The sequence below is a fragment of the Zingiber officinale genome, chromosome 4B (genome assembly GCF_018446385.1).
Source record: "Zingiber officinale cultivar Zhangliang chromosome 4B, Zo_v1.1, whole genome shotgun sequence".
Taxonomy (NCBI): domain Eukaryota; kingdom Viridiplantae; phylum Streptophyta; class Magnoliopsida; order Zingiberales; family Zingiberaceae; genus Zingiber; species Zingiber officinale.
Genome location: NC_055993.1, coordinates 140576358 through 140602523, shown reverse-complemented (window position 1 = coordinate 140602523; position 26166 = coordinate 140576358). Strand labels below are relative to the sequence as shown.

Genomic DNA, 26166 nt, shown 5'->3' with positions numbered 1-26166 from the left:
ATTATCCTGCGCCTCTGCATCCAGAGAGTCAGTGAGCGTCACATGGTGAGGCTGCTGGGCTGCTGCCTAGAACACCATAAATGGAGTGTTGAAAGAGCTGTCTACAGTCGCACGAACCCAACCTTTCCCACGCAATTCCAGGTGCAGTTGTCCTCGTCGTCTTCCTCGAGTGTCACTGGACACTGCCAGTGCTAATGGCAGTGGCAGTCTCTCAGCAACAGCTGCAGGCAGCGAGACGACGACGACGCATTTGTGGGTGTTTGAAAAAGTGTGATTTGGTCAATCGGGAAGTTAAGGCAGCCAGAGAAAGACCAGTGTTTTCTTCTTCAATTTGACGACTCCAGTCCTGCGAGCAGGCTGCAGACGACTTGCTGCAGAATTTTAACCATGGATGGATCGATCGATCAATCAATCCATATTAAAAAATGATTTCGCTCGTTCCAAAAAGATCCAATATCCTCACGATAAATCTACCACCAGAAATACCAATTGCACTAGGACAATCATGGATCAATCAAGTTTAGTCCTCGTTAATAGATAAGTATGTAGAGTAGTATGCAGTGGCACGTGCGGATCAGCCAAAAAAAAACGCCTTGTCTCTTTGACTTGACCCGCACGCCATTGTTGTACGGGTATAAAACTTCACATTTCACAGCAAAGAAGCTTATCGCCGCCTCGCCGGCACTGAAGTTGTAGGAGCAGAGGCTGAGATCGGCCATGGCTCTTCTCCGCCGCCGCCGCCGTCTCTGCCTCTCCGCTGTCTTCGCTGTCCTCTTGTTCACCGCAGCTCTCGGTAAGGCTCGAGAACTCAGGCTTCGGCCTTCTTTCTTCTTTGTTATTGGAGGAGCTGAAAAGGCCCATTTTGCGTTGCTGCAGGGACTGGATTCGCTGCGATCGCTCAGGCCACGGAAGAGACGACGAGGCCGAAGCGATCGGCGTTCGCCGTGCTCTTGACTCGGCGGCGACTCGTGGGATCGTTCCCCCCGTCGTGCCGAGCCCGATGCGGCCGGTGCTTCCCTTGCCGCCCGGTGCAGGTGGCGATCCAACAGGCCGGTCGGATCGTGCCGGAAGAGTACTACCCGGAAGCCTGGCGATGCGAGTGCGGCAGCAAGCTCTTTATGCCCTGAACTCCTCTATTCGATCTGTGCACATAATTGTAATTCAAGAGTGGATGAATTAACAAGAACAATTCGTTTGTTTGTTTGTTTGGTGACTGTGGAATAAAAGTTTGCATGCGCTCTTCGTTTCATTCCTTCAAAAAATCCATTCCTCGCTCTGATTCTGAATGGAAATCCCGATCTCTATTGCATTAACAATAAGATGACCTGGGGCATGATCACCATAAGCTCGACTCATCACTTTTCAGATTGCTGTAGCAAAAAGAGATTCTGTGTCAGGCATTACGAACAGGGTCTCTAGTCTCGAAAGGTAGAGTAGAGGACCCACAAAGAACATGGCTGACCTGTTTGTGAAGTGCAGCAGTTTGCAATCTGAATTATGGAAACAAAGTGAGCAGTCGATTAGGTTTTAGCATGGGAGTGGAGGGTAGGCAGCCGAGGGAGATGGACTGCACGTGGCTTCAGCAGGGAATTGTCCATGCTCTGCTTTGATATCTTTGAGATTTGATTCTCATCTATATTTAAGTAGTTCGCCCATGTCAAGGGATCACATGAAGTTAATTTAGAAAAATTAGAGGCTGAATTGATAAACCGAGAGTGGTAACAATGTAATAGTATGTATATAATATAGTGGGTAATTTGCAATTGAACCCAACCCTTTACTTTTTATCTCGAATTAAACCTTTATTACTGCTCTAATCCTCTGCTTCCAAATATGTGACGACGGAGAGCTCCACCGGTACAGCGGCTGGCTCCTCGCGGATGCCCCTCAGACACCGCCTCTCTCCTTCCAAGTAAGCCTTCATGAACGCCACCATCGCGCCGGCGGCGAACTCCCTCATAGGCCTCCTCTCCCTCCCGTTCTTGCACAGGCAGTAGGTCGCCTTCCCCCTCACCCCCTTGGTCTCGTCATCGAGCACGTCCAGGTGCCCGTACTCCCTCGCCACCAAGTGGTACGCCGGCGGGCAGCACTCGGCGAAGAAGTCGCCGTGGCTCACCCCCTCCGGCGCGCATGGCGGAAACAGGGGGTTCCGCCTCAGCCCTCCGAGTCCGGATCCGATCACCATCGCTGGCGTGCCCTTGAGGTCGAAGGACCGGGGGGCGTAGGTGAGGATGGGCGGGTGCGTCTGCTTGCCCCTGTCCATGCCGTCGACGGGGTCGACGCCGATGAGCGCCGAGAGGCGGAGGCTGGTCTTCTCGTGGCCGAGGGCCAGGGCTAATGCGACCTTGCCGCCGCGGCTGTGGCCGGCGACGGCGAGCTTGGCGGGGTTCGGTCGGACGTGCCTGGGAAGAACGTGAGTGAGTCCCGGGATCAACCAGTCCACCGTGGCCGCCGCGGCGCGGATCTCGTCGGCGGAGTCCGGTCCCGCCACCGAGTATAACTGCGGGGCGACGACGATGAATCCGTGGGAGGCGACGTGGAGGAGGAGCTGAGAGTAGAAGGAGTTGCATAGGAGGTAGCCGTGGAGGAAGAGGAGCATGGGGTAGTCACCTTCCTCAATAGGGGCCGCGATGAGGAGAGGCTTCGGCGGAGGGGAGGGCGACTGCGACGGCGAGGAGTCTTCGTTGATGAGCTTCACCGTATGATCTCCGTGCTCGAAGAGCCTGACGGCGGCGTTCACGTCGGACATGGCGAACAAAAGCTGAAGAAGAGTAGAGCAGCGGCGCTGTCCCCTGTAAAGCCTCTGTTTTCTTATCTTCCGATGAAGCGGCGAGAGAAGATATTTCTTTGTTCGTGAGGAAGAGGATGCCGACAATTGCGGGTGCGGATGAGGGAAAAAGAATCGTCGCACCCGTTAATACCGATATCAGCTGACGTGGATGCGGATACTGATGCGGACGAGAAGAGAAACCTTACTGAATCCGATAATAGCGACACAAAGTCGCAGCCGACACGGATGTACTCATCAAGGGTGCTTGTGAAATTTCATAAATGTTGATGACTGAAAAGATAAAAGCTAGATTTTCTACTAATTTTAACAAGGGAATCTTCCAGAGCGAGCCTTTAATTTCATTACTTTACCAAAACACGCTGCAAACTAACATATCTCAATTTATAATGAAAGAAAATATATAAATGAAATTTTTGTAAATGGTTTCAGGAATCATTCTCCTCGTATATACTAAGACACTGATTCCATATCATGTGTCTTTCTCTGCGTTTAAAGAATGATCGAAGAAACTAAGTGAAGCCCAAGAGGAAACAGTGGCAACAATCTAGAAACTATGTGAAGTATTCACTTAACAGATTCATCTCCAGTTCTTGCAGTTCAATAGTTCGCTTATCCAATCTCACATTGGAGCTCTCATGCCAAATCCACGTCTCATTTTCTCAACTCTGGCAAAAGGATAAATGAATTCAGTAGTGAGACAAGTCAAATGGCAAGAGAAATTCAAATGAATTGCAAATTGCAAATACTCTTCTATTGTAACTAACAAGCCAATCATCTAGTCGGCCATAGTTTGTAAGTAACATGCTCGATATATATTTTCCGAATGCTATAGTTTGGGTTTAATTTTACTCTCTTCATTCGAGAAATACTTTCCAAACTCTTGTCTTCCAAACATACATTTGAACTCAATCCCCAAACTGACCTGGATATTCTAATATGTATCCTAGCATTAACTGCTATGTATTTGACAGGGAGTTTTTTTTTTTCCAGATACATTTGCAGATAAGTTTCTCGAATAAATACAGGGAAAAGCAACCCAATAAACATTAAGTTACCCAAAGGAAATTCAATCAATTGTCTAAAAAACTGCATATTGATTACTATATATATATATATTTTTATGAAAGTAGTTTTCATATTGCTAAGTGTCAACAGGCCATCATAGACAGTTTTCTCATTGTGGATGTGATGAATTTATTTCATTATACATGAACACATCATGTTCCATATATTTATGGTTGCACAGGTGAACCCTCTACAAGATATAATGATTATATACTCGAAAATGTCACCAAGAAGCTGATGTTTTATGCTAAAATGAAATTGGCAGACCACTTTCGAATAATTTCCAAAAAATTTAGCTAAAATAAAGTAGTTGTAGGCACAAAAACTTACGTTGGGGCAAGCTTCCCAAAATTACCCAGATGTTCATTAGAGACTTCATCAAAGAGATTCCCTGAAAAATCAAGAATATAAGGTTGACCAGCTGAGAATGGTAGTCCTCGACTAACCAGTAAATTGAGATCTTTCCTATGGAGCTCTCTTCCGTTCAAGATGACACCAGTGTTCCCACCAGCACAGTTTGCAGGCATAGGATAGTTGAACTCTTCGATAAATGGCTGCATGTTTGGGCAAAATTAACATGTCTACTATTGAGTTATAAAAACTGTTAAATGCCATGTGAACGGATGTAGAATGTGTTTATCATACAGGAATTATGCCAAGACATGGCTGTCGCATGACACCCCAAAATCCAGCATGCCAATCGTACCTAGATTGTGTGGCAGAAAATAAATATTAAATGTTCAGATCGACACTAATAAAGAGAGTAGTAGCATGCTACGAGCAAACCAAACAAAACACTGTAAAATAATTGTAGTGGCAGGATATGCTGCTAACCGATGAATTCCTAGTGACAATAGGTCATCATCATCAAGTTATGTTTGGCCAATTATGGAATCTTAAAAAGGGGATAGAAACTCATTCAGTTTATTTCCTACTAGACAGGGCACCCTCTTGGAATTTTTCTGGATCAAGTAAATTATATAATAACAACATTCAAAGGTCAATACTCTTGTAGTGATCATCCCTAAACTTTTCCTTTATATATAAAATGATGAAATAGCAGCAATACCCATTTGTTCATGTGTGAATTAAGTCATTTACCCTAGTTTTAAGTCATTCTTGGTATAATTTTTCATGCAAAGTTCATGAGAGAAGTCGATGCATTTTACCAATATTCTCCAGGAAAAATGCTTCCGGCCTTTTTTTCAGCCTTCCGAACTAAGTGATCAGGAATTAGATAACCATTAACTGAAACTTGAGATTTTTTAGCTTTTGCCGGCATCTTAATTTGCGGTGTATCTTTGAGGATTGTATTTAGAACTGATGGATCATTAGTCTTTTCAGTGCCCATTTGGCTTTGATGTTTCTCTATATCATTATGATCCAGAGAGGAACTGGAATAGTCATTCAGTGACAGATCAATCCCAGTTATTTCTTCGCCTTGTTCAGGACTCTGGTGAAACTTATCATCGTCGTAGATTCTTACTTCTTCATCAGAATGTTCCTTCTTGCTACCAGTTTCAGAAATGTCCTTTTGACTGGATAACAAGAAAGATAAACTGTCCTGAATCAGTAAATCTGCAACAGCTGATACATCTGTGCTGTCTGGGTTTTCTACATGCTCGGACCTATTAGAAGCCACTGAAAGCCCCTTCAAGTTCTCTGGATCAGGTAAATCTATACTTTCTTGTTCCATCAGTACATGGCTAGATGTGAAAGGAGATGAGTTATTGTCATCTGTTGGCAGAATAGCTTGGCACGGGACACCATGTTCTTCAGAAATTGAAGAAACATCTGATTTACTACTAGTTTGTGCTTTATATTGCTCATGCTGGTTGACTTTGGCACGAGAGCTGTCATTGGCTTTAGAAACAGCTAATGATGGTGAATGGGAAGAAATGACAAGCCTTTTTCCAATAAGTTCAACGCAAAATACCTCCGAGCATGATCCACACCGCAACCTTCTTAATTTTTTTGACACGAGTAGAGTATTATCTTGAGGTAGCTTCAGTAACTCAAAGCAGCTAGAGCATATCACGAAAGGAGTTGCACCAGCAAAAGCTTGACAATGATGCTTTTCCTTTGTTTTGGATTTTTCAGCTCTTGCTCCTCCTTCATTGTGTTCTTTCATCCTGAACATTTGGATACCAAGAGAAGGAACCCTACTATTCTGTGCAAGACCAAAGCGCCCTTGGTTGGTGATTGAGTAGGGAGTGCTTTCTGGTAATAGCTTATATTTTCGATGCTGAAGGTCAAATTCATCACTATGGTAAGAGGATAGAGGAACTACATCTAATTGTCTATGGATGTATCCATCACTATGAAAGTTTGTCATGCCTGAAGAATAGGGTTCAGTCACACTCACTCTTTCCTTTGTCTTGCTCAGAATCTCATGTGATCGTCTATAATATACTGACCTTTCGTTCACTGCAGGCATCTTTGCTCTCGGTTTTTCCAAGAACTCAGAAGATTTACTGATACGATCCCTTAATTCATCAAGTTGTCGCAGAAGCAGCAACGGGTCATTACTCCACAATTCAGCTCCATCTTTCCGATATTGGTTCTTCTTCGTCTTGGAACGGTCATCTCCATAATTCGCCAAGGGATTGGGCTTCATATGATCTTCTGGCATTCGGCAGAATGCAGGTGCTACATCGTCTGAGAAGGAGGTAGAATCACTAAGCAGAGATTTAGATGATGAAGGTTGCCTACCAACTACACAGTTACTTCCCCTCTCTACACGTCTCCCATCAGCCCTATCATCAGAATTGGAGGCAGGCCTTCTTCTACTTGTAAATTCTGGAATAAACCCTAATCTATCTCGTTCTTCTCTCGAATTGAATCCTACGGTATCCCTCTCCAACGAGAAATCAGTAGGTGGGAGATCTCTCCTTGCTGTAAAAGAACAGATAACTCAAACCACGAACAAGAATGCATCACCAAAAAAATCGAATCTTTATCAACCCTAACTTTTTTCTTTTCGAGAAAGGAAAAAGTTTTGACCTCGGGAAGTAGCACTTCGATCACCGCAGCGGTGGGCCGTCAAGTTCGCGAGGCCGGGGAGGAGCTCGTCGCAGTTGGGACAGCGCACGGGCCGCCTCTCGCCTCGTCCGCCACCGCTCTCCGCCATTCCTGGAACCTATCAAGTCGCCGGCGGAACAACGGAAGGAAAGGCGGAGAACAGGAGGGGAGTAATCAAAATCGTCGGCAGGGAATAACTTCGCCATCATAATCAATAGAGGGTTCCGCCATAAGGGAGAGCTTGAGGACGTTGGGAAGTCGCGGCCTTGTCTGGTTGCGCTCACCTGCAAGCGCGCCAATGGAGGGAGGGAAAGAAAAGGAAAGGATTCGCCAAATGGGTCGGTAGGAATGGAAAGGTGATCAAAAGTCAACCAATTGATCGAAAATAAAATAAAATAAAAATAAAATAAAAATAAACCCCGGTTGAGGTTCGACTAGAAAAAGTATGTGGGGCCCGCGAGATCGAATTTATTGGATCACTTTTTTTTTCTGAGAAATGTATCATTCGTATTTACTGTCATATCGTCACCGTAATTCGATCATAAATAATTATGATCTTTTTTTGGATTCATCGTTCTCATCATGTTATAATTTTTATTTGGAGCGAACGGTCGAAGGTTGCTCAGAGGACACCCTCACTCGACGCCTAATAACCTGACTACTTATCCATCATCGGAAGTCTCCGACCGTCCGCTCCGAATAAAAATTATAATATGATAAAAACGATGAACTCAAAAAAGGATCATAAGAATTTACGATTGAATTATGATTATGATTCGATCATAAATACAAGTGATATATCTCTTGGATAACAAAAAAAGTGATCCAAGATCTGTGCTCAGGGCTCGCCTAGTGGTAAAATCGTTTTTTTTTTCGGAAAAGAAAAAGAAAACGTCGTGATACACCGTAAAAAAAAAAAAAAAAAAAAAAATCTCGGTCAAACTCTAGATTTTTGTCTTCGCTGCGGCGTCGCCAGTTTTCCAAATTTTCAATCTCTTTCCAATAGAAAATTTTCCAATTTCTTTTGAAAATTTCAGTGAGAAACGATTTAAGAACGATATATACAGAGAGAGAGAGTCTGAGGGAGTGGAGTCAAAGTTGCAGTTGGAGCAGTGGCAATAGCTGCGGAGAGTAGGAGTGGTTCTTCTTCGTCGGTCGTTCCTCCCCAAATCTAGGGTTCGGGGGGCCGAATTACATCTTCGTCGGCCCAAGTGCTCCCAAGATCTCGCCTTTGCTGCTCGAGGATCGTGAGCAGTAGCAGGATTTGATTTTGTTGCTGTCGACGCAGGGCAAAGGTTAGGGATTGCTATTGTTTTTTTAGTATTTTTATTGCGAGATCCTCTTTCGCCGCTGGAATTAGAAGAGAGTCTTTTGGATTCCTCGTTTCGACGCTGTGGTAGCTTTGAGGTTAGAAAAATCGATACTTTAAAGGTGTTTTATCGGGTTTCCCCCCTTGATGCCACTAGAGAAAGTTGCAAAGCTAACCGCTGCCTGGATGCTGAGAATTTTTCTGTGCTTCAGCACAATTACGTTCATAATCTTTAGATGCTCTATTTTGGTTGTTCTTTTTTTCTTCGCATCTCGATACATACTGCTTTCTTGGGATTGCAGATGAGTAAGCAAGGTAGAATAGATGTTTCTGCCAGACCATTTGAAAGAAAGGAGATTCTTAATAGTTTACTTAGTAAAGAATCAGTGTGAAGTTGTTGCCACTAACAAGACTGAATCTACTAACTCTATCTGACAATATGACGCGGGATAGGATAGCGATTATTTGCGGGCTGATGAGAAGACGTAATTAAGGAGAAGACAAGAAGAGAAGACACCAAAAACAAAGAGAAAAACGCCGTTCTTTAGGTTTTACCAAAAAAAAAACTTTATTTTGAATAGAAGATGAATCCATAAACAAGTGTTTATATAGACTCTAGACCTTAAAACTCAAAGAAAGAAAAGAAATCCTAATATATGGATCTTAATTCCTATCTCGTAAAGAAAACAAAGAAATCCTTCCAGAAAAGAAAATTTCTTAATATAAATCCTAACGGAAAGAAATTAGACAAACCCTAACCCACAAATACTAGAAATACTAAAAATACACTAAATATCATAAAAATGGAAATTATAAAAAAATAGCAAAAAGGTCTTTGGAGGCTCTGAAAAGGACCTAAACGGTGCTTTTTCAGCCCGAAACTTGACAGTTAGTAACAAACGTAGATTTTTAAATTATGCAGCTGATAGAGCCTGATTCTGAGTCCCGAGTCAAAAGCTATGACTCTTTAAAGTTCAATGGGTCATATTGGGTTCATCCTGCATGCTGCATCACAACCATCCAAGATTAAATGTGAGAAATGTCTTTTATTTTATTTTTTTCTCTTTGGGTCAGAGTTCTCTTATTTATAAGGTCTACAAAACCTCTTTATCACCACTCTCCATTCCATATCTGTGAAAGAGGATGTTTATCTTCAATATGCACTTTCCATATGACTAGTTAGTTTTATGAAATATTGAAATTGTTGGTGTAAAAAAACAAGGACTTAACCTGACTTTGAGCATACAGTACTTGTGAAACTTTGTTCCCTACAAGACATTTTATCATTAGATTCATCATGCTTGGTAGAATATCCATATTGTGGAATTTTTGATCCTGGCATAATACTTTGCAAATATCAATTTTTAGCTTTTCTTTATTGTTGTATAATTATTCTTTATTTGTCATTAGACAAAGGGCAAGAAAAATATAGCTCCTAATATTGTGTTCTCAAGCAGTTTGCGGTGCACTATTGACTTTAGCATGAGTGTTTTTTATTTAATTATCTTCTTCTATCATTAATTGTCTGGCAGCCAAGTAATTTGTGTTTGCTAATGTTGTTTGTTTGTTTCATTCCTTAGATGATTATGATTGTGCAATACATGGGGCTCTATTATTGCATAAAGTTTAACTCTTGTTCATTGGAGGGTAGAAAGAAGTTAGTTGGGTTTAATTGTACACTTACAAGTTTCTACTCAATTGGAAAGAGTTGGAGGATGGTTGAATTATTCTCAGCAATATTAGATTCTTAATTGCACATATAATTTCCTAGTTGGTTCTGAGGAAAACAGTTTGGGATGCTTAAATATTGGTGTATTGCATGTAAATCTGAAAATGGTTTAGCATCTCTTTTTATTTGTAAATGAACCAAACGTTGGTGAACAATCTTGGTAAAAGTTTGTTTATATTCGTTCAATATACACAAGATCAATTAAATGAATATGCTTGAACAAGTTGTTAAACTAAATGAACAAACTTGAACACATATGTCCAACTCGTTAATGTTCGTGAACATGTTCATGAACAAAGTTCGCGAACATGTTCGTGAACAAAGTTCGCGAACATGTTCGTGAACAATGTTCATTAATAAAACTCTTATCAACATCCTAAATAAACAAAGAAAGTTTCAAAATGAATAAATAAGTTTGTATTATCAAGCTCCATAATCAATCAAACAAGCTTTAAATGTAAAAATTTCAAATAATCAAATAAACTCGAACCAAGCTCCAGCCAAGCTCGAACCAAGCTCATAAAAAATAAAACAAGCCAAGCTTGAACAATCATTTCAACGGCTTGGTTTATTTTAGGTTCGGCTTGGTTCAGTTACCTTATCAAACAAGCTTGAACACCACAAAGCTTGGCTCGGCTCATTTACAACACTCATAGCTGTGGACTTGAATGGTAGTAGGATACATGTGTATACCGAATAGTTTGGAGTTTTTGTCATTGACTCATTTTTATGGTAACTAATCAAGCTATTAGTTTTGATCCTTCTTGATCAGGTATCCTTCGGGAATCATGATTCCACATAATTTTACTTGCTGATTCATATTCATCCAGTTGATTCCTCTTAATTTTCCATTCTCTGGATTTTGGCAGTCTCTACTGATATAACCATTTGAACTGCTACTGCTGAGTCATTGGCACTGCTACAGAAGGGTCAGCAACCGAGTCACATTTCCCAGCAGTCAGTTTAGCCATGATGGCAGAGGGCAGCCCCAGGACAGATACCTCCACAGATGTGGACACTGATGAGAAAGATCAGAGGGTGATTTCTTAGCTCTTTTGTTTGTTAAACAAAGATTCAGTAATTTCCTTCACAGATATATGCCGCATCATCCAAACTAAGTTCTTTCTTATGTATTGCCATTGCTGCACTCTAGGAATTCATATCGGGTGAATGCCTCTGTTCACACCTTGGGTGTGTCTGACTGCATGTAGAGTATCTCAAGTAACTTCATGCAACATGGTCTATTTTGTATTTTTATTTATAACAGCTGCTAAATTATCATTTTGAATATTAACTGAACCATTCTAAGTGGCATAGCTTCATTCGTATGTTCAAATTTCTTCCTTAACTCTATTTAATCTTACTAGTGATTGAGTTATTCAACAAACCATCTCATTTTCATCTCTTCCTCCCCTCCTCTTTTGCTTATTGGCACAAGTAGCTAGCATGCTTTCCTATATGCTAGACATACATGGCACACGTGTTAGTTTCATGATCTCTCATAAAACCAAACTCATGAACTTTTCCTTTCTCGCTATAGCCATCAACCACTATGAATGATGGTCATAAGATTTGAATCACTAATGGACTCATGACTATGAGATTTTAATTAATTGCTACATTATAATGAAATGTGTTGTTCTTTTGTTTCCTGATAAGATTAGGAGTTTGCTTTTATCTATTGATTTTTTTAAAAAAAAATTTCTTATGGCTGTTGATATCTCTCCTGATATTCAGTTTGAACGCGGTCAACTTGCTGTTCTTGCAGCTTCTGATTCAAGTGATAGGTCAAAAGACAAAACACTTGATCAAAAGGTAAACATATGTTCAATTTTCCTGTTAAGTTCTGCATGCTGAATTATCATATATATATTTGTTTTTGCACAGACTCTTCGTCGCCTTGCACAAAATCGTGAAGCTGCTAGAAAAAGTAGACTAAGGAAAAAGGTATGCCATCTATATCCTTGCTGCAAGTTTTTATGCTGTTCTCTAGATGCAAATTCTCTAGATATTAACACAGAAGAACGTTTACACAAACATGTGATTTCTCTCTTCTTTATTTGTTGGGCAAAACATAATTTCACTTTGCAAAATAGTTGTTTTTAACCAGTTATAATTTTAGTAAACTGTTTTACTACTATTAACCGGTTCTCTCCTTTGTTACAAGGCTTATGTACAACAACTAGAGAATAGTAGAGTAAAGCTGACTCAAGTTGAGCAGGAGTTTCAACGAGCTCGTCAGCAGGTATTCTCCTTGACCATCCTCATCTCAATTTGTTCAGATTTGCTAGTTTTTCCCATTTGCAGGGTATTTTTATCTCTAGCTCAGGAGATCAATCACATAGCATTGGTGGGAATGGTAATTCTTTTTGCATGGCAGTTTGTTCTTTTATTTAAATCAAGATCGGCCTTGTTCGTAACATAGAAATGAAAAGCTGATAGTTTTACTTTAGTGAGAACATTTGTTTCACCCTGCAGGGGCATTGGCTTTCGATGTTGAATATGCACGATGGCTCGAAGAACACAATCGGCAGATAAATGAACTGCGGGCAGCAGTTAATGCCCATGCGAGTGAAAATGATCTGCGTGTTACCGTCGATAGTATCCTGACACACTATGAAGAAATATTTAGGATCAAGGGCGTCGCTGCCAAGACAGACGTCTTTCACATGTTATCTGGGATGTGGAAGACACCAGCTGAAAGGTGTTTCCTATGGCTTGGGGGTTTCCGATCGTCTGAACTTCTAAAGGTATGATTCGTTTTGTTTCCATACACATTATTTTTACTACTTCGAGTTTAATTCAATTTGCTATAATGTTGCAGTTACTTGCAAATCAGCTCGAACCTCTAACAGAGCAGCAATTGATGGGGATATGCAATCTCCAGCAGTCGTCGCAACAGGCTGAAGATGCTCTCTCTCAAGGGATGGAGGCCTTACAGCAGTCCCTAGCAGAAACATTGGCTGGGTCTCTTGGCCCCTCTGTATCATCAGGAAATGTCGCAAATTACATGGGTCAGATGGCTATGGCTATGGGAAAACTTGGAACTCTTGAGAATTTTCTTCGCCAGGTATGAGACCAGCCGGAAAGATTTTAGGACATGCCAGTGAATCTGTTATGGATGGAAGTAGTTTTGTATCGATTTTTCATGGAAGTTGAAATCATAGTTAATAGAAGACTTACATCCTTTTCATTTACTTATGCAGGCTGATAATCTGCGGCAGCAAACCTTACAACAAATGCATCGAATCTTGACGACCAGACAGTCTGCTCGGGCACTTCTTGCCATAAACGATTACTTCTCGCGTCTTCGTGCCTTGAGCTCCCTCTGGCTTGCTAGGCCTAGAGAGTGAGAAGCTCCATGTATTTGCTTCAGGCAGCTCCAGGCTTCCTGGCTCGATCTACCGTCATTTCGATGGTTTCAGTAGATTCCTAGCTCTAGCAGTATTGATGGATGGATGAAACGAGGGAGCGCTGAGAGACTCAATGGAGTTAAATCAGATCTTGTATAGTGATCATAGTCCCATTATCGTGCCGTGTAACTTTTGAGAGGCAAAAACAAATGTGCTAATATGTCTTCTCAGGTGAATAAGATTAAGGATATCTGATGGAATAGTGATTTATTGGTGATGACCCATAAACAATGACTGTGCAACATCTGTGATATCGATATCCTGATTCCTCTTTGTATGGGTGTTTTGAAACTCGGATCAAGGGTTGAATTAATTAGCCTCAGGAACTTGATTTCTCTAGTTGAATCGGTTAGGGTGGTTTTATTATTTCAACCTGATTGAATTTGCTCTTGCTTTTTTAGTTCAATCATTTGCTCTTGATTTTCAGAGCCAGAAGTGGTTTTCTGTACCTCGATTTGGATCTTGAGATCAAGAAGATATTCGAGGGTGTTTTCACGAGCTCGAGCTAATTGAAAGCACCGCACAAGGGTGTTTTCTGAATTGACCATTGTGTGCGTTTCCTGATTATTTTGATGATCGGTGAAAAATTTTCATAAAAGTTGATCAGTCACTCCAAGGATAATCAATGAAACTAATTGAGATTATCAATCTTGAAACATAGTTCACAGCATCGTATACAAAAGCACCATGCAAACACATAATTTCAACATGAATGCAGGATATTAATGGAAAAGGTTCACCACATTAATTATTTAACTGTCAAATATCGTAAGCAGCATCTAATCCCCATTCTCTTCTATAAACAAGAAGTCAGTATCAAAAGGTTAGATACTACCTAGAGAGTTTCGGTTTTTGAAGTTTTGGCACACGATAACTGACTATATATTTAAAGACGAGTACTAGGATCATTATGTTTTTAACTTGGGGAACGAACAGCTCATCCCTCAGGCAGCATTTCCTCCTATACATGCTTCATCTAATCAAACAACCAGAAACAGATAGTGCCATCAGCTAGAAGCCCAGTGAAAATAGTTGCATATGTTCCTCCTTGTTGCGGTCCAATTGCCGCACGCAAAGAAAGATTTTCCTTGAGTTGGTCCGGGCTTGCGGACAAAGCATTCTCTGCTAAGTACCCCACAGTAGCATGTATGTTTCTCCTTCCGACTGGTGTCTACAAAGGGACGAGAGGGGATGAGAGCAGCTGCTGGTTCTCTTGGCTTCTGTGCTTGTTGGTTTTGATCAGAGAAAAGATTCAAGGAATTGGTAATGGAGAACTTGAAGCCCCTATCCATGAGATGGACAAGAAGGCGTGCAGTGTTACAGGCGTCATCAAGGCCACAGTGCGGACGACCCTCCCATGTCAAGCCAGCAAGCTCGACAGCTTTCTTGAGATTGCAGTGGACACCAAACATTTCCCGAAATGGAAGCTTTAGGTTGACCCACCTGCACAAGAATTCAACGTAAGCTAGTAAAAAGTATGTGCATCAGTTTGAGGTCAATAATAATGAAATATTTTACTTGCTGATGACTTGCTAGAAACAAATTCAACAAATATCAATTAGAAACCAGGCAACAAGTTTTCGGCTTCAGCTTGTCCATGATGCTGGAACCTCATGAAGCACACAAGCATTATTTCTAGAGATCGAAGCAAGGGATGCATCCTTTGCCTGGAAGTGATTTCGACAGAAAGGGAGCCTAAAACATAAGCTAGTAAAACCCAAACAGAATTGAGGTCAGCAAACAAAACTGCATAAACATTTGTCTAGCACAATTATTGCTCACCAAAGGAAACATGCTCTACTATGTTGAGTAATAAGATATTCAACTTAAAGGAAGATTGTGCTTTGCAAACACAGGAAAGTACAATGATATTACCTGTCAAAGTAGGGAGGTTTCCTGATCTTTTTAAATTTGCATTCAGATTCTAACATGACACGGCAATCCCAGTCAGACCACGTGACTACTGCAAAGCTTTTGTGCTTGATTCCTTTCTTTTCCAGCCATTTGTCATGCATGATTAGAGCTTCACTTAAAGGAACACCTCTGTCTACCTGAAAGTCCATGGGAGAAGTGAAGTTATAACTTTAATTTCAGTTTCAGTAAAATAGGAGCCAAAACATTTTACAGTAGAATATTTTTCTCCCAAGTAGCACATACAAAATTTGTCTCACATTATGGTTTGATAGCACAAAATTTGTTGAAATATAACAAAGTGCTAAAAAGTTAAATAATACAGTTTTGGCATCAACAGATGACCTCATCTGCATCATAATGGCGCAGTAGGTTTCCTTTTGGTGAGCAACAAATAAGACACAAAAGAATACCCACAGAACTATTACAAAAAATGTAATGGTTGTGAAAAATTTAAACCATAGGAAACAGGAACTGATGGTATCTGATTCTCACTCCAACACAACAGCTGTGGAGGAGACAAAAGAATATGCCTGCAGAAAACTAAATGGTGTATTATGGTTCAAGTGTACATAAAAAGCAATCAGAAACAATAAATCCTGCCTTCAGGCTCAAAGTTGCTCCTCTGAAGCAAAGGATTTGCCAACAAAACTAGGAACCAACATCACCCACATTCTAGGTCATTCTAGACAAAAGGAAACTCAGATCCTTACAAATAAATAAATAAATAAAATCAATAGGTAGAAGGCAACATCACCAGCAAGGCACCAACTATGCTAAGTCTACAAATAAGAGAGTTAAGCCCAAGATTTTCTTGACCATCTGAATTAATGGTCCAATCATTGGCTATATGGCACAATTTATACTTTCTCATGAATCATGCTTAGAAGCAAATATGGAGCCATCATTAAACCTCCTCCAGAAGGAACTCCAGTTGCAGATTTAGAAGCAAGTTTGAATATTTAGAAAAAAGATGGCGTATAGATCTAGTTTTTTAAAATAAATAATGAAGAAAAAACTGCACAAATATGTTAAACTCCATCAGAAGACTGTAGAGGAAAAGGTCAAGGCAAGGGTGGTGGTGGCATGGGAGGACAACAGGCTCATCTTTCAGACTTTGTTTCTCAAAGTGAAAATCCATTGAGGAAGTCCAGGTTCTCAGACAGTTGATGCTTAGTCTTCTCTTCTCATTCAAAAGCTTCCACTAATTCTTCTAGTCAGCCTTTTACACCTCCAGACCTCATTTCTTACCTCTTGCTTTGCTCAGTTATGGATACAACCCAATAATTCAAGTGTATTTTTTCCTCAGGTTTAGGGGTTTCCAAATAAGATGGGTGGTGATTCCACTTCATAATCGTCTTATAATCTCATTTCTAGTAACGATAAAGTAAGTATAGTTGAAGATTCTTTTCTTATTCCTCAACAGAAGATTTACAATGTAAGGTCACTTTTTTTATCCCATTCTGTGTTTTACAGGAAAAGGGTAGTTATTGGGTATGGTAGCTTGCATGATGACAGATTATCTAGATTAGAATATTCGAGGAACAAGTAATGCAGTAATGAACACTTCTTTTAAACAAGAAATAAAATAGGATATAGGGCATTATGTTTTTCTTATGCTAAGAGATTTTATCTGTTTATTCATAAATGTGATGTTCATGAGTATGCTAATTGTACACATATCTTTATTCAAGTCATGGCGATAAAAGCTATAATCCAGTTTCCCTTATTAATTTGGGTATAGGCAGAAAGCAAGTAGGATCACTTCTACAACTTAATGAAGTTGGTAAAGAGTTGAATATTTCTTATGCATGCTAAGATGGAGTCTTCTAATGCCTTAATAAGTTTCACAAGTTCAGTATTATAATCATATTGTCTCAAAGCTGCCAACAAAGCAGCGTAGATGCTACAGACAAAGCCATCTAGATCACATAATGTTCATTCCATCACTTTGCAAGCAAATTGACAATATTGATTATATTGATGATGTAGTGTTGACAAGGAATAACAAAGAGGGAATGTTATGCTCAAAAGATATCTTGCCCATGAATTTAAAACTAAGAATTTTGAAAAATTACAAAACTTCTGAGGTATTGAAGTAGCTCAATCTCTCAAAGGTATAGTCCCTTCCACAGCAGAAATGTTTTATTTGCAAATGGACATCAGCAAACACGCTTGTTGACCATGACCATGGGTTACACAAGGGTGACGAGATTCAGGTGGATAGATGACAATATAAGCAACTTGTACGTTGATGAATTCATCTATCACATACTTGTCTAAACATTACATATTCAGTATGATTAGAATAGTTTCTATGACTAAATGGAAGCATCATATTTCACAAGTGAACATTAACGGTAACCACCAAAATGTGTTCCCTGTGAACGAATTAAATCTATCCTAAATACAAGCCTTAATCAAATTAAGTATGCATGCCAAAAGATGAAGAGCATTTATAACTTGTACAATATGGTATTCGTAACATAATGAGATGCAGTAAATACAGTTTACATTGAAATATTTGAACTTCATTGTGTCAGAATAACATAAATAAACTGTATTGAGAATGTAGAACAAACCATAAAAATAAATTAAAAGGGAGGAAACCAATACCTGAATTTGCTGAATCCCAGTAAGCTCCTTGCAGAAATCAGTAAGGTGTTGGTGATATGCAGGCCGCACATATGTTTGGAAAAAAGCTTCTAGTTGGCCAGTTGAACTGTTGACTAGCACAGAGGGGAACTCAATGATCTCTTGTGGATGCAGATTCCTTTCTTTGTCGCAAGTGGCCTCAAAGTCAATAACCACGAAGTACTGAAATTCTTGTATGTAACCTTTATACGGATATGGTTGAGAAAACATGTTGACTGTTGGCATATAACTAAATCTGTTTTCAATAGGATATGAATAATTCAGGTTTATTGGATAGATATTGTTCTCAAAGGCATTCAGGTGGACTTGTTGCATCATCAAAAAATCAGGAGAGACAAATGGTGGTGGATATGTTTCTTGTCTATAGAATGGTCCATTGTAACCTTGATTTACCATTGCATAAGGCTCCCAGATCACTGAGCTATTTTTATTCATAAAATCATAAATGGTTGCATCCTTCCTATCTTTAGGCTCGACAATACATTTAATAAATGGCCCATTTTCTTTAGAATTAGATTGAGATGCAGCATCTTCGGGGCATCCTTGGGATGCCTCATTGTTTCCTTGCATTTGAACTGCATGTCAATAAGATAATAAGCAATAGGCAAAGTGGCATATGCTAAACATTAGTAGTCGAAAATTAATATTCCTGTGAGTTAAAAATTAAACTAGAAGTTTTGTAGACAAACATGTGTAATAGTACCAAAACCATTTTCATACTAAATGTTTCTATATTAGCTTGTAGGAGTGTTACTCATATATATATATATGAGGAGAGACAAACTTATAGAGACTTTGGCATCTTGTAATATAATGCCTCTTTGCATGAATAACTCATAAGTGTGCTAGGTGTGGACTGTGGAGTGATTTCGAGATGGATGACCTTCCAAAATGCTCCTCACCTTGATGTCAAATTTTAGCATAGGACAAAACTATGAAGCCTATAGCATGAGAAGTTAGACAAAGATGACTATATCCCGATATTTTCAATCTAAGTAGGTGATGAAAAAAATGATATACCTAATCCAAGGGTAGTCTGCATCATTGTATAGTCACCAATAGGTTCCATATGTTAATGATTAGTTATAATTCTGTGTTATAAGTTAGACTTAGGTTTTGATGGTGATGACAACTCCTAGGCGAGTGAGATTGTGACACCCTAGTCAAGTCTCACTTGGTGAGTTTTAGGCAAATGAAGAAGTTTTACAAGCTAACATGAGTGGAGAATCGTTGTTAACTTTGAGCTAGTGGTAAGTATGACAAATTAAGGGTTATTTCACATGGAGGAATTGAGAGAAATATTTAACATAAAATATAAGTAGGATAATTGAAATGGAGAAGAGCATCAAGTGTTCTTTGTGATCGCAAAGTACATCGAAAATTTAAAGAGAAATTCTACAAAACGGCAGTTAAACTTACTATGTTATATGGAGCTGAATGTTGGACTATAACTCGAGCACGTGAGCAAAAGATGAAAGTTGTTGAAATGAGAATGTTAAGGTGAATATGTGGATACACGAGGATCGATGGGATAAGTCGAAATTGCACTTATTGAGGGGAAATTTTGAGAGACGCTTAAAAAGGTACAAACATGTACTTGGATTATCAATAAATGCTCTAATTAAGCGTTGTGAAACTATGACAAATATGCATGCAAGAAAGAGGAAGACAAAAAAGACTTGGTTAATGATATAATAGAAGATAAAGCTCAATAGTGTAGAAGGATTCATATAGCCGACCTCACGTAGTGGAATAAGGTTTGGCGGTTGTTGTTGTTGTTGTTCACTTACCTAATTGGGTCGTGATAATTTCTAAATCACCAAAAGTCATGGGAAAGACAAAGTGAAATCACAGCAACAATGTGACAAAGCGATCATGTTTTAGTCACTTAATATGATGATCAACATATTCATGCTCACTCACTACCATAAAATTATTTTGAATAGTATTGAAAATAGTTAATTGCTTCAAAGATCTGATCTACAGAGAGTAACATAATAGGATAAAGATTCTAACAATGCAAACATCAATGAGCAGAAAAAGGAGCAACATGGAAGTTTCGAAACATGCAGAAACTCTTATATTAGTATTCTATCAAAAAAAACACATTTTGATACATCAAATCGCAATATCGCAACCCAGCGAATAGTGATCATAAAAGAGCCATCTTTCAAATCACAGCGAGCAGCATCGACCATATCCCTGACTACCCCACAACGACAACCCTCCAGATCGACCACTGAACACGAAACAGCAACGATCCCGACCCGACACCCAAACGAGAATTAAAAAAAAACGATGCAGGAAAGAGAAGGGGATACGCTACCTTCGGCCGCCGGATCAATCATGATCCCCGAGGAAGATATGTCCCGCCAGAGCACAGATCAGATTCTGCTCCCCATCGCTCGACCTAAATCCCACCGAAATCGTAACCAAATCAAAATCCAGAAACCTAAAGATCGGCGGTACACAAAGAAGAGCAAATCGGGCTTCAATTTGTAGGTGAAATGGAGGGGAGATCGGATCTGGGTCGGCTCCGATGCGCCGTTCTTACATGTGCGTGAAAGACCCGGTAGAGAGACGAGCAACCGGCCTCCTGCGCACAGCTGGGTCGCGCTTCTGCGATATAAGACGAGCCCGTGCCTTAAGGATCCACTGTTCCTTCATCAACGCCGGACACTTTCGCAACCCCAACACAGAGTGCGTGGCAATACATCATTGGCCGAATTATTTATTTGCTGTCATGGAGTTCGCAAAAGTACTCGCTGACCGGAAGCATGAAGAGTAGGGCCCACGCTACTCTCAATCGTTTTCAATGATTTCTTACGCGGTTCTGGTTCGCCTACGTTGTTGCAAGTGGATAAATCATCGTAAGATATTAAATCCTAAGGTCAGTATTGAAAATTGTGTGGAGATGGAGGACAAAGCTTGTAGGGATCCGAAGGAAAGTTCCAGCCGTTACGATTCCAAAGCGGTGACTTGGAGAAGACCCAACGAGCGTAACGGTCATTCAATACTAATGTGGATATGACCCCGTTGGGAACCACATTCCTATATTTTGGATTTTGGATTTGTAGAAAATTTCACTTTGGCCCTCTAAAGTTTCAGTTTTTTTGTTCACGTGATCGTCTATAGGTTTGATAATCATTTCATTCGATTCTCCCCTTTTAAACTTTCTCGGATCAAGACCACTCGACTTGATAAAAAAAAAAAATTAATGGGTAATATTGAGCCTGAAATTACTAATCCGACTTCATAAAAATTTTCCATCAATCATTAAGATAAATCTAAAAGCGTTCATAGTGGACAGTCTAAGAGTTTAACATCCTTTAATTACGTGTATCATTTGAAAAAAAAAATCCTATGAATTCATTATAGCTGAGATTCGAACTGTGGAAGATCACTCACTTAACGAAGATAATTGGAGAGGTAAAATGAAAATGTCCTCTTTTTTTAAAGTGATTTTAATATTACTTTATAGGTTTTTTTTATAAAATTATGTTAAATGATGGGAGCAGTTTGAAATTTGTCCTAATTAACCAACCAAAATTTTATTGGTTCACTAATGGTGATTTGGGTTCAGGATTTGGGAACGGCGCTGTTCCGCCGGCGGCGGCAGCGGCGGCTCTTACAACTACAATCCCTCCTCCAATTTGCGCCGCCGTATGGAGCCGCGCTACGTGCAGCGAGATGGACTCCATATGACGGTGGCAGCGCGCGCACAGGGTAGTCGCCGGGGCCTTTTAATTAATTGCTTCCCCTGCAATCGCCGACGCTTGCCGATCACATAGCATCAATTCAATATTCATCGACCAATACACTGATCTCTTATTAATTTTTCTATTCTTACAGTATTTAAACGGAACGATTATTGACTGTTCATTTGTGAATTCTCAAGCATTGTCATCGTCCTCGTGGTCGTCGAGCTTCCAGAGCCCGCCGGCGTCCTCGGCCATGCTCTTGTTCTTGGGGACCCACCACGAGTCCGGGACGAGGTACTCGTCCTTGAGCGCGCCGGTGCTTTTGTTCACGAAGGAAATGTCGCGGTCGATGGCGAGCTTGAAGCCGGATTTGCTCCCGGGCTGAGCGCCGGCGACGCCGTGAAGGTAGCACTCGAGGTTGTGCCACGTGGTGAGGTCGCCGGGCCTCTTGAGGTAGGGCGAGCTGCGGGTGTCGATGGGGAGCTCGACTCCGACGTCCGTATACGGGAGGATGGGGTAAGCGGGGACGACGTCGAGGGCGTTGCGGACGCGGAGGAGGTGGAGGTCAGGAAGGACGGCGAAGAGCTTTTTGAACTCGAAGTCGCCGACTCGGGGACTAGCGAAGAGGAAGCCCGTGACAGGACAAGAGGAGGCAGAGGAGGAGGAGGAAGGGCGGTTGAAAGCGTTGACTACGATGTCGACGGCGTTGAGGGTGGCGACGGCGGCGCCGAGGCTGTGGCCGGTGACGGTGATGCTCATCTGCTCGTCTTTGAATTGGTCGACCAAACGTCTCACTTCCTTCAGCACCTGCATCAGATCAGATCCGCTTTAAATTTACAAAAACGCCATCGAACAGTTTAGGATTATTTCACTTCGCACCGAGCTTTCTTTTTAATTACATACCCAAAAGTCTTAGATTATCACAATAATCCCCACGATATTCACAATTGAAACAGTTAATCTATGAAAAAGCCATCGAAATGGTTGTCCTTTTAGTCCTTTTTCAATCAAACAATTTTAGGAAAAAGACACGAAAAAAGTCAAGAATTCAAAGTTAATTTCCAGTAAACAAATATGTTTTATTATTATTATTATTATTATTATTATTATTATTATTATTATTACCTGATCTCGAGCGCTGGTCTTGTTGTACCGTGACGTGGAGTCGTAGGAGGTGTAGACGGAGAGCCAACCGCGGTGCACTAGCGGCGCGGTGGTGCCGAGCAGCTCCGGCGCCTCCGCCATCGTGAAGTCCAAGTTGTCCACCCACTCGAGCGGCAGCAACGTCCCCCGCCAAGCCACCACCACGTCCCTCCGCCCCAGCGCCGCCGCCCCTGCGTCGGTCGCCACCGCCACGAAGCCCATCCAGTTCGAGCTCTTGCTCCACGGCTCCCGCGACAGCGACCGCAGCATCAGCGCCTCCGGAAGCTCCACCCCCGACGTCGCGTAGAAGAACCGCGTCACCCGGTACATCCCCGCCTGCCCCTGCGTCGCCGCCGAGTTCGACAGAACGTCCGCCCGCGCGTGCCTCGGCGCCCCCGCGAACCGAGACTTCCGCTCCCGGATGAACCCGTCGTACACCGCCTGCGCCAGTTCGCCGTACGCCACCAAAGTCCGCCGGAGATCGACGTCCAGCGGCGACAGCAGGCCCTTCCACCCGTCCCGCCCCTGCAGCTCCCGCCACCTCGCCGCGATGCTCCCCGTTTGCCCCGCCATCACCACTTCTCCTCTCTCGCAAAACGCACTGTATATGCTCGACCTATCGCCTCAACCAAATCAAAGCAGAGCATTATATATATTTATCGATCCAATCATTGGCGGAAACTTGCACGGTTAAAGATCCTACGCCAAATCCATCTCTTTGCCGTGAAATTCATGTAATTAATGGAAGGCGATGGACCATGTCTGCAAGATCTGACTAAGCAAGCATGGTTGCAGTGGCCATCAATATCCGCGTGCAGTTCTTGGAGGATGATTAATTAAGATCGATCTTTGTCGTCTTCTTCGAATTGAGGATGCTTGTGGCGGTAAAGATCGAACGCCGCAAGGTTTGCCAAGCGAGATATAGAAATTCAGGGAAGTGGATTACGTGGAATATCATGACTCAACTGGGAGTTGAAGAAAAGTTGGCGTGTAAGCATCGCTTCTGGTTGTAGCAATCCAGCAAACAGCTGGTCGGCGTTAAAGTTAAAATATACAACTGAAAGTATAAATACTTTTAAGCAAGATTTTATATTGAAAATAACTGTGATTAAATAATATCAGATATTAAAATAATAAAAGAAAATTGTTGATACAGAGGTGTGAGCTACCTCGAGAGTGAGGTTTCCAATTATTTATTCAGTTACTTGCAAATATATTTAGAGCTTTAAAAGTTGAAAAAAAAATCCACTTAATTAAGAAATAAGTTCAGAAAAACAAAAAATGAATATCACATTCATAGTCATTAATTGTGAGTAGAATAGATTAAAGCCATAATAATTAATTCACTCTATAAGTAATGAATTTTGAAGAAAAAATAAAACAATTTAATTGAAAGGGATCGAATGATCGATCTTCTTGAGCTCATCGACCAGTAAAGAGAGTTGACGATGTTAATTAACACCGTAATCTTAATATTAATTAGATGTTATAACATTTTAATATTAAAATTAACTATTTATGAGTCCTACTATCTATTTATTTATTTATTATTCTTTATATTTAATTTTTTATTTTTAAATTATTTTATATAAAATCCACTCATTAATCTCATATTCATTTTAATATTAATATTAATTAATTATGAGTCCTACTATGTATTTATTTATTTTTATTCTTTATATTTATTTTCAAATTATTTTATATAAAATCTTCTCATTAATCGTATTTAAGGAATTAAACTGTTAATGTGTGGAAGTTTTAGCATCCATTCATATTGATTTATAATATCATTTAGATGTTATGACAACTATATATTAACACTGGATGCTCTAAATAATATCAGATATTAAATAATAAAAGAAAATTGTTGATTAAGAGGTGTGAGCTACTTTGAGAGTAAAAAACAATTCATTTAATTAAGAAATAAGTTTTGAAAAACAGAAAATGAATATCATATGTTTTTTTTATTTAAGGTATCTTTCACAGTCATTAATTGTGAGTAGGATAGATTAGAGCCATAATAATTAATTCACTCGATAAGTAATGAATTTTGAAGATAAAAATAAAACAATTTAATTGAAAGGGATCGATCTTCTTGAGCTCATCGACCAGTAAAGAGTGTTGACGATGTTAATTAACACCATAATCTTAATATTAATTAGATGTTATAACATTTTAATATTAATATTAACTATTTATGAGTCATACTATCCATTTATTTATTGATTATTCTTTATATTTATTTTTTTATTTTAAATTATGTTATATAAAATCCACTCATTAATCTCATATTCATTTTAATATTAATATTAATTATTTATGAGTCTTACTATCTATTTATTTATTTATATTCTTTATCCTGTCGGGAATCTGAGAAGATGAAAATGTTAGAATAACATGGCTGGAATGTTGACCGCATCTCCATGATTGTCTTTTGTGTTGACAAAGTTATCGTAGGGCCTTTGGTCAACAGTACCTGTAGCCAGCCACCGGGGCCCTATGATGATAAAGTCATTGTTACATTTCCATATTAACATGAAGTAGTACTCAATTTTATCTTTAAATTAATGCCCGTTGGTGCTCCAAAAGTACCTTTTCGGAATCCCGGAGAGGAAGATGCAACTTGGGTTGAGTTATAGTGCGACTTGTCAGACATATTGGGTCATATGAAATTTACCCGTTTTCTCCCCCGATCGAGATATCTTCCGTTTCACCTAATAAATATTGTATTGAGGGAAGCATCAATCATTCGGAGCGTAAAGTGTAATTAGATCAATTTATTTATATTTGCATTTTGGGATCCATATTATCAATTAGGAAGATTTATGGTTCACTTGGAAAAATAAATGATCCAGTGGTAAAGGTGGGACCCGCCTTGTAGAAGGTCATCGCCACGTGGAGGGTCATAGTTAAAGTGGTCAATGTCCTGGGCACTCGTCCGATCGGGCGAACCACCTTCCCGGTCGGCATGAAGAGTAGCCGATCCGACACTTTGATAGCTCGACCAAATACTGAGCTTCCGACGCTCAAAAAGCTCAAGCATGGAAGGACAAGGGTCGAGCGGTCGTCTCACTCGGTTAAGCGGTGGGCGTAGCCCCGACCAAGCAGGCAGGGCTCCCTCGCTCGACAAGGCGGAGCCGAACAGTGGACCATTAGCCGAGCGGTGGAGAAATTTAATAAGATTGACGATTAATAAATGTCGCTGGCTGGCTGGCTGGATGGATGCCGGCCAGTCTTCTCACACCACGTGAGCCTCACTCCGCCGGTCACGGTGGAAGCTTCCCTTATTCCACGTCGTCGCAGGCCATTTACTTTCTGATTCATTCCATCGCACGCCAACTACTTCAAGATCGCTCGAGTGCACGAGCTTCTTCCACAATTGGTCGATCCCACCGTGACATGGTCCGGTTCCCTCCGCCGAGAACAGG

The 26166-nt window shown here is 40.6% G+C and overlaps 5 protein-coding genes across 9 annotated transcripts; 2 read left to right on the top strand and 3 right to left on the bottom strand.

Annotated features, from left to right (window-relative positions):
- Positions 1-510: 510 nt before the first annotated feature.
- On the bottom strand, positions 511-7228 carry LOC121977191 (chlorophyllase-2-like). 5 transcript variants are annotated; one of them, XM_042529760.1, is made up of 6 exons: positions 6860-7226; positions 5026-6751; positions 4502-4562; positions 4187-4410; positions 1463-3456; positions 511-1370 (listed from the first exon to the last, which is right to left on the bottom strand). In XM_042529760.1, exons 1-5 carry the CDS (start codon positions 6984-6986, stop codon positions 3411-3413), a joined length of 2184 nt encoding a protein of 727 aa, XP_042385694.1. In that variant the 5' UTR covers positions 6987-7226; the 3' UTR covers positions 511-1370; positions 1463-3410. The 5 variants fall into 5 exon arrangements, with proteins under 5 accessions (XP_042385694.1, XP_042385697.1, XP_042385698.1 ...); XM_042529762.1 differs by lacking the exon at positions 511-1370 and having other exon boundaries at positions 3109-3456; positions 4187-4247; positions 4322-4410; XM_042529763.1 differs by having other exon boundaries at positions 4502-6751; positions 6860-7228.
- LOC121977194 (EPIDERMAL PATTERNING FACTOR-like protein 4) lies at positions 653-1249 on the top strand. Its single transcript, XM_042529768.1, has 2 exons — positions 653-793; positions 877-1249. Exons 1-2 carry the CDS (start codon positions 718-720, stop codon positions 1125-1127), a joined length of 327 nt encoding a protein of 108 aa, XP_042385702.1. The 5' UTR covers positions 653-717; the 3' UTR covers positions 1128-1249.
- A 587-nt stretch (positions 7229-7815) lies between the features above and the next one.
- LOC121977193 (transcription factor TGAL1-like) lies at positions 7816-13556 on the top strand. Its single transcript, XM_042529767.1, has 9 exons — positions 7816-8172; positions 10785-10953; positions 11653-11730; positions 11803-11862; positions 12083-12160; positions 12223-12274; positions 12394-12665; positions 12740-12985; positions 13122-13556. The coding sequence occupies exons 2-9, from the start codon at positions 10885-10887 to the stop codon at positions 13266-13268; spliced, it is 1002 nt and encodes a 333-aa protein (XP_042385701.1). The 5' UTR covers positions 7816-8172; positions 10785-10884; the 3' UTR covers positions 13269-13556.
- A 494-nt stretch (positions 13557-14050) lies between these two features.
- On the bottom strand, positions 14051-20592 carry LOC121977190 (3'-5' exonuclease eri-1-like). The gene is made up of 5 exons (XM_042529759.1): positions 20449-20592; positions 20221-20304; positions 17856-18469; positions 15204-15379; positions 14051-14771 (listed from the first exon to the last, which is right to left on the bottom strand). The coding sequence occupies exons 2-5, from the start codon at positions 20240-20242 to the stop codon at positions 14336-14338; spliced, it is 1248 nt and encodes a 415-aa protein (XP_042385693.1). The 5' UTR covers positions 20243-20304; positions 20449-20592; the 3' UTR covers positions 14051-14335.
- A 1093-nt stretch (positions 20593-21685) lies between these two features.
- LOC121977188 (phospholipase A1-II 7-like) lies at positions 21686-23680 on the bottom strand. Its single transcript, XM_042529756.1, has 2 exons — positions 22721-23680; positions 21686-22402 (listed from the first exon to the last, which is right to left on the bottom strand). Exons 1-2 carry the CDS (start codon positions 23309-23311, stop codon positions 21788-21790), a joined length of 1206 nt encoding a protein of 401 aa, XP_042385690.1. The 5' UTR covers positions 23312-23680; the 3' UTR covers positions 21686-21787.
- Between the last annotated feature and the right edge of the window lie 2486 nt (positions 23681-26166).